General features: G+C 47.1%; 2 protein-coding genes across 2 annotated transcripts; one reads left to right on the top strand and one right to left on the bottom strand.

Moving 5' to 3' along the window:
• Positions 1-3,218: 3,218 nt before the first annotated feature.
• On the top strand, positions 3,219-8,088 carry CCR75_009013 (uncharacterized protein; the record flags this gene model as incomplete). Its single annotated transcript, XM_067967060.1, has 2 exons — positions 3,219-4,337; positions 4,405-8,088. 2 exons carry the CDS (start codon positions 3,219-3,221, stop codon positions 6,448-6,450), a joined length of 3,165 nt encoding a protein of 1,054 aa, XP_067819866.1. The 3' UTR covers positions 6,451-8,088.
• Positions 7,346-8,071, bottom strand: CCR75_009014 (uncharacterized protein; the record flags this gene model as incomplete). Its single annotated transcript, XM_067967061.1, has 1 exon — positions 7,346-8,071. The coding sequence occupies one exon, from the start codon at positions 8,069-8,071 to the stop codon at positions 7,346-7,348; it is 726 nt and encodes a 241-aa protein (XP_067819865.1).
• Positions 8,089-8,382: the final 294 nt, after the last annotated feature.

Raw genomic sequence — 8,382 nt, 5'->3', positions numbered from 1 at the left:
AATTGAGTTATCTCCGAAGTTAACTTCGGAGGCGCATACAGATCAAGAGTATAAGCGCCTACTCTTGAACCGTTATTGACCAAGACATTTAATGTCTCGGTTTCGTCCTGGATTTATCTACAGGCTGCCGAGGGATTAATCCCTCGGGATCTTGAAGTCTAGTTACTTCAACTGTTCGAGGAGATTTTTCCTCAAGTTCGTGGGGACCTTTTCCCTCAACGTTTTCCGAGTGTGATTGCGCTATCACAGTTGCTCAACATATTTGAGCCTACGACTCTCTAGTGACTGGCGACGAATAAAGTTATTCGACGCTCCGCAGTCCACTAGGGCTCTAGGTGACAAATTATTTGTCACTTTTGAATTCTAGGTGATGATAGATACCTCATCACCAAAGGCACCACTCGCAACGGAAGCAGTGCGAGTGGACTTGTACTGAAGCAGCACAAGTCGTAGTGCCCCGTTACACCTGGTAGCACTTTGTAGTCCGTTCAAGGACCACATTTCCTTCATCTAACATGGACATGTTAGATGATAATGGAAATACGCATCACGTTTCGCGTTAAAGCTACTTATTTCTAAGTGACATAGAAAGGAGTGCGGTCGAACGAATGAGGTCGACCGTAGCAAACGATGCCATCTTGGCCATGCTGTCCGGTTTGGACAGAGATGCCCTCTGTTCAGCCATAGGGGAGTCGAGAAAGACTCCCTCTTGAGATGGTTTCTCGAGTTGGACGATGCCATAAGGGCACGTCACATCGTCGACGAGCAAATGCAAGTCGCATTCGCTCAATCAAATTTGGTAGGTCGTGCCAAAACTTGGACATTGGGCCTTAAGTTGCGCGACCCATACGTCTTTGGGTCGCTAGAGGCTTCTAAAGCCCGGCTCAAACAGACGTTTGAACCGAATAGGGCTGAGTTCAGAGCTCGTTCAGAGCTTCTGAAACTCAACTAAGGCAAGCGTGATGTTCACGCATATGCCCAGCACATACGACTCTTGGCGAATTGTATTACAAACAACTTAGTCCATGAATAGACGTTAATTACGGTGTTCATGCAAGGTCTTACAAAATGTCCCGTAAAGACCCGCCTGTTCCGCTTGGAATTGGATACGCTTGAAGAAGCAATATCCGTTGCGGAACAGGAGGACTTGAGCTTGAGACAGGCTCAAGCTAGTTCGTCATCGTATTGTCCTTCAAGACGACACGAGCTGGGAGGTCCAGAAACGATGGACCACTCTTATGTCGAAAGCGAGAAACCTCGCTTTTCGAACAACAAGCGATCGCAAATATGCAATCGCTGTCAAAAATTAGAACACTCTCATGAGTATAGTGCCCCACGCCCAGCACCGAAAGGTACTGAACGTAATTTTGGACCATATGCAAAAAGGGGCAATGTTCGCGGCTCCGACGTTGTTGCGAAATTGCAACAGCGAGGCGGGCCGCCAAAAAAACGGTCGGGGTCAGTAGGGGCGCAACGCCCTACTGATCCAGCAACCTCAAGAGACTTTGCAAATCTCTTGACGAAAGTTGCTCCAGACACACAATCATTATGTGTCTCTGCACCACGTCACTTCACGTACACTAGTACGTGCAGAGGAAAAGTTCTCTTTAAGACAACTAACATAAAGAGAATTAAATGAAAACTGTATCAATATAATCAAGTATCATTTCTTCCAATCTTGTAAATGCTAACTCAATTATAAACGAATACTTAACATGCAATTGAATTCTTATCTGTCTCTCAGTTGTTTACGTTTACAGCTGATTAGTCTAGCGGGATAAATAGATATAATGGCCTATACCTATTTATGTTTTAGATTTCTGAACATTACTATTTAAAGTAATATCCTCCAAATATTATCTACCTTTAAGATAATATAAATTAACAGCCTTCAAGTGTTAACTTCATGTAACGATACACCCCGTTGCAAATATCATCAAATTTGGTAACATTGAGCTATTAAGTCAAAATTAGTAAAAGATATTAATTTTGTACTTATTTATTTATTTTCTCTCATATAAAAAATATTTATTATTTCTCTTATAAGAAATTATACTTATGTAAGTGACACCCCGTTACAGTAATTGCCAAGACATTGATGCAGAAATGGGCATTATTATTTTTAACTAATACCTCAAATCGACCGTACTGCTCTCGGTCGCCCGGCATGTCAACATGTGACACTTTTTTTCAGCACCCAAGGTGCGGCTCTTCATACGCAATATTCCTCCGAGTCCTATGATTTGGTCAAAGAGAGCTTAAGTACGCGCACGGTCGCGGACGCATCAAGAGCTACCAGTGAGATGAGGTGACTCAGTCCAAGCACCGAGGAAGCGTGAAAGCAGTTTGCACTTGTAATCATTGTTCATTTCGTATGTAAACCCAACTAGTAAATGCAACCTCTTTTTTGAATGTAAAGCGATTTCATAAAGATTAATGATTCATCTACTTATTTCGATGTATTTTATTATGACTTGATAAAGTAGACAAGGGAGACTATACAAGAGGGTGTCGCACCCTATGCTTCCGGGGCCGTTTTATTACAAGGTATAATCTTACCCAATTGATGAATTTTTGTTTAAATCATAACTCGAAAATGTAAAAAAAAGCATATTTTGAAGCCCAAAATGTGCTTGAATATAGGGCAAACCTTGTAAGATTGTGTTTATCAACATGGGATGCCCCGATAGCAGGTGGCCTCAAAATTTTGGTGGCTAGGTGTGTTTTAAATAAGTAAAATGATACAGAACGTGGTTGCCGGTGTCCAGAGCTGGCTTCACCCCCTCGACATAATATATTGTTTCTAACCTCTTTTAAAGACCTTTTCAGAGAGGTATAATAAAAATGGTCCCGTCCCTGACGCACTTGCGTCCGATCGTTGACGGACGTACGTCACTTTCACAAAAAGGGCTAGCGCCACGTGGTGACGGGTTGGGGCTAGAAATTCGCACTAAGAATACATCGTTCGCTAGAGAAGAGCTACGTAAGCCGTGCCAATTCTCTGGTACACTCTTCACCATTCATGCCCTTCCTCATGAGATGATGGCCTATTCGTTGCGATTGCGATATTTGATGATCAAATTCCGCGGATAACAGTTCCAACACTGTGGCCAAATGATCTAGCGGCTCAAGAGTCTGTAAACTTATTACGGGCGAACGAGCGAACAATCTTCCAAATCCTCTTCAACGAGGAGAAAGGCCCTTCGTTTCGGAATCTTATGCCGAACGGAGGGATTCCTACGGTACCGAGTTCGGTGCCGCCATCTGTGCATCACGACTCAGCTGCCATTTTCGAACAAAAACAATCGCGAGGAATACTCCTCACCCCCTCGATGGCCAATCGACAGCCTCCCAAGCTCGACGGGCTACCGGAGTATAGTCAAACGCCTTTGTCTAGCGTGCAGTATCACGAACAACTATCGGCCGCGGCGGCTCCAGGGAGAGCTCTGCTGTCTCAATCGACCATGGACGTTCAGAACAGCATTAATGAGCTGACAAAGGTCAAGGGCCACGAACAATTGGGCTCGATTTCGGTCCACGGATGGATGCATAAGCAAGGTAGTCGTAAGTTTAAAGGCCCTGTGGCCAAGAGCTGGCGCAAACGCTACTTTGCGCTCGAAGGGGCAAAAATGTACTATTTCCACAGCGACGTGGATTGTCGAAAGTACTTTAACTCGCGCAACGGCGAGCTCGTCGTCGGCGCGATTGACCTCCGCGATGCGTTTAAGCTCGAACAGAGCGAGCGACTGGATCTGCCTGCACGGGGCATTGTCATCCACACGCGTCATCGCGCGTGGCTCGTGTGTCCCGAGACCGATCAAGACTTTACGATGTGGTTTGACGCACTCGAGTTCACCGTCATGTCGGCAGGGTCGGGGAATGTCGTGAAGCGGGACTTGCCGAATGTCCGCGTTTACGAAATGAAAGGCCGCTTTAGTTACCGTTTGTGGTATCTCATTTTCATTATCACGGCGTTGATTGAATTGGCAGGCATCGTACTTTGGTTTCCACTCGGAATCGAGCCATGTGACGTCAAGTACCGATCCGACACGTGCGAGGAGATTCAATTGCTTTATGCCGACCGCCTCCAGTGTGGCAACAAGCCGTTTAATGGCATGTGGGACCCTCCCGAGTGGTACCATTGGTCCGCAGGCATCGATACAGTCGAGTGCTTTAAAGAGCCGTACATTGGCGACTGGATCTCCTACTTTCTGTTCTATCTCGCCGAGGCTACTAGTATCTCGCTCGGGTTTCTCTACTACCTCGGGATGTGGAAACCAGTGCGACGCGGGGCTCGGTATTTACGCGACTTTGAGCCGCATTTTCCTCCCGAAAAGGTTCTTTGAATTATGCTTTATAATAGTAACGATTGATTATTCTAATTACGAGTTGTATGTGGTATAGTGGCCTACAGTCGACATCCTGCTGTGCCATTACTCGGAGCCTGCGGAAGACACGATTGCGACGCTCGAGAAGATCATGAGCCTCGATTACCCGCCGCATCTATACCACGTGTGGATCTGTGACGATGGGTACTGCAAAGCTGCGTGGTCCGCGGGGGCGCAAGTCCCAAACGTGAGTGTAAACCACGGCGTAATTGAGAACGCTGGGGACGTTCGCCACGAAGTCGCGCAGTTCATGTACGACCGCGTGTGCGAGTCATACGAGCTCGAAGTGGACGAGTGGCGTAAGGAACATACAACCGTCAAAATGCCGACGGCAGCGAATCCGCGGCTTGTCAATCGCGTTGACTGTGCCGTTGGCTCCGTGCGCGACGATTACATGTACCATGGGTTCCCACGGCTCACGTTTGTCGGACGAATCAAGCCGCGGGTACACCATTCAAAAGCAGGGAATATTAACAATGTTCTATACAATGAAGGTGCAACCGGACGCTACGCTGTGATCCTTGACAATGACATGAAACCCCATGAAATGTTTATTCAAGCAACGTTGCCATTTTTCTTTGACGTGCCGCAGAACACGAAAATCATGCGATGCTGTGCACCTGGATGCGGTGATATTGGCAAGATTTGCTGTGCGCTGTGCCAAGCTGCAGGCGTACCCGAAGCACAGATAATGTTTTGCTCGAAAGACTGTTACAATGCCTCGGGCCACGTCCAATCAAGTGTTCATCGTCGTCAGACGCAAAATACCGTGTCCGAGCGCGTGACGTGTGCAAGTTGTGGCAGTAAAGTGAATCAGCAAAAAGGAATGTGTCGGAAATGTAACCGCGTGGTGAGTCGCCGTCAAACGAATCAATTTATTGGCGTCTCGGGCGACGATTACTCGGACAATGTCTCGGTGAACCAAGTCGGGTACGTTCAGACACCACAGTACTTTGAAGACTGTTTGCAATTGCGTCTTGGGGATCCGTGTGGCCATCGAAACTCGACGTTCTTTGACTCGGCTCAAACAGGCATGGACGGGTACGATTGTGCGTCGTTTGCCGGTACCAATGCGATTTTTCGACGTGAAGCATTGGATTCGGTTTGTGGGATTCAGTATGGATCGTTGACGGAGGACGCATATACTGGCAAGATGATGGTGGACAAGGGATGGAAAGGATATTACTTTCGAAAGGATTTGGAAGGCGAAGAAGCGGATCGGATTCGACTTGCGGAAGGCGCCGTGCCGGAATCTGTGGCCGCGGCCTTGGCGCAACGGAAACGATGGGCCAAAGGCAATTTTCAGATCTTTTTGCGGAATAAAAAGAGTCTTGTGGACCCCGAGTGGATTCCACCGACAGTCGAGTTGCCACCGAAGCGCAAGATTAATAAGTTTATGAAATGGGTCATTTTCATGAACCTTACCGTGTACCCAATTGGGTCGTTTCCAGCGATCTTTTTCTTTTACATTACGGGATACTTTTTGTATACGGGACAAGCTCCGATCTATACGTCGGGACTGCGGCTCTTGATGGCGTTGGTCCCGAAGATTGTTGCGCAGAGTATTCTATCGGCTCTTTCGAATCGAACGGTTGATAACGACGACGTCTTGCGGAGTCAACAGACGTGGTTTTCGTATGCTTTTGTGCACGTAATGGCGGTGTTTGAGACGATTTACTGGAAAATCACGGGCAAGGAAGCGGCGTGGGCCAACACGGGGGCACTGAGCGGCAATAGCATCATGGAAGTGCCGAATCTCCTCGTATTTTTATCCATGGTCTTTGGGATGATTTGGAATACGGTGCGGTACTTTGCGGGCTACAATAACGCGGCCACGACTCATGGAACGCCACTGTACTTTGCGTCATTGTTCCTTGGTGGCTTTCTCGCGAGTCAGCTGGGCCCGATGGTGCGCATGAGTTTGCAAACGTACTTTGGCTGGAGTCATAAGAGTCTGACGGATCAGGGCAATATTGTCGGCAACTTTTGGCTCGCATTTGTGCTCATTATCCTCTGTATTTGGGTCTACGTGGAAACGCCGAATCACTCGATCTTTGGATAAGTCAGGCTAGACGTTCCTGTTGTTTTAAACAATCGCAACTTTTTTTGAAAACAGTGTCGCTAGATTTTTGGGTATTTTTGTACTGTTTTGCCGTCCCAAAATTGAGGAAAACGAGACTATTGCACAGGTAAGATAGGTAGCATAATTGCAACATCACAATTTTTTCTTATTTTGCAATCAAATTTTAATTGACCGAAAAGTGTGGTATGCAGGACTTAAGATCTTACTGGCTGAAGCTTCTAATTTTTGCGGCGGTGTTTGCTGAGTGTGGCCAGTGGTTTACTGAGTTGCATTAAAGTTGCCGACTTGTGTCCTGCTGATAAAGTCAGCAAGAGCTCAGGAAATGAGTTCTGCCATCTCCGACCTCGTATCTAGCCAACTACCGCCTGAGTTTCTATGCGGGTACTCTTAAGACTCGAAGATGTCTGCCATGGCTATCTCGAGAGAATGCTCAGGCGCACAGCCAATAATTAAATGCTGCCTAGTCTTTCCTTCCGCCAGAACTTGCCGTGACCATTGCTTTCCTTAAATACAATCTCGCGTGCAAACTAATGCAAAACGAAGCTCGTGTTGCATTTTCATCCAATCGTAGCACGAGGCGTATTCACGAGCATACATTTATAAAGTCGTGGCATTTAATCGTAGCTACAGGAGACGACGGCTACACGTGAGAGCTCAAGGGTCGACAGGATCGTATATTCAAAATAAAAGGCAATAGTTCCTTCCAGCTTATTCTATTTGTGCAAACGTAACTTTCCCAGTCTTCCCTTAGCAGCACAAACGGAGCAGCTTTGCATCCTCCTACGCAATAGCGCTCGAGTCCACAGCAATCGCGTCCGAGTCTCGTCAAGCGCCACTGCTTACAACTCCAAGCTTTCAACGTCTTCCTCGGTGCTTATGGAGTTCGAGCTGCTGCTGCTTTCGCTGCTTCTTCTTCAGCTGCTTTAGCATCAATTGCATCATTTCCTACTTTGTCGGCTTCTCTTCGTGCTACTACTGTTTCTGCTGAATTCAGTTCTTCGGTTTCTCCAACTACTTTTCGAGCTCCTCCTTGCGCGGCCAATCGTGCTGCTTCTTCTTCTCCGGTTTTGAGTCTTGCTGCTTGCGCGGCATTTAGTCCTGCTTTTTTAGCTGTTTCTGCGGCTGAGGCGGCTTCACGCGACAAGGGAACAAATCTCTCATCCGTCTTCCGCAAGAGATGGAAATACTGGTTCCTCACACAAAAGTCGCTGTACCAATCTAAACTCCGTTTCATTCCACCGGACAACCACATGGTCGAGGTGCCCATTAAACCATTGCGAATCGTTTGCTCCAGATCATCCACACTCATTCCGTCCGCAGCATGTCGCGCGTACCCAATCTCCAACATCTTCTTGTACTTTGCCATGGCCCCTTTCCAAACATTCGTGATCTTTGACGAGAAAGAGCTCGCCATTCGTTTTAATGGTGCCGCAAAGCTCTCCGCGTTAGGGGCTCCTAGACGCCGAACGCTGTCAAGCTCGCCCGTGATCGTCTCGGCGAATTCTTTCGAGTTGACATACTCAGTCAAATCGTCGGAAGTCGATTCGCTAAAGATTAAAGCGCTGAACGTCGATAACAACACCCATAGAAGAATCCGCATTGTTCCCAGTCAACAATTCCGCGGGAGGAGACTCGTGTGCGATGGCCCTGAATTCAAAATGACTTGAGGTTCCTCGAAGGGGTGAGCCTGATCGTCAGCTGGTATTACGACATAATCATAGGATGGGACCGCTCCGGCTTTCTTGGGAGACTCTGAAAAGACCTTCCCCGGTATGCATTTATAGAGGACTTACTATTTAAGACAAAGGCCCAGTTACTTCAAGGTGATATGTCTTTTCAAAACCAGATGTAGAATCCGGTCACATGTACGTACTTTAATAATGTGTTGCAACTTGAAGACTCGGTATTATT

Source organism: Bremia lactucae, linkage group LG16 (assembly GCF_004359215.1).
Source record: "Bremia lactucae strain SF5 linkage group LG16, whole genome shotgun sequence".
Lineage (NCBI taxonomy): Eukaryota > Oomycota > Peronosporomycetes > Peronosporales > Peronosporaceae > Bremia > Bremia lactucae.
This window is presented reverse-complemented; position numbering and strand designations above follow the sequence as displayed.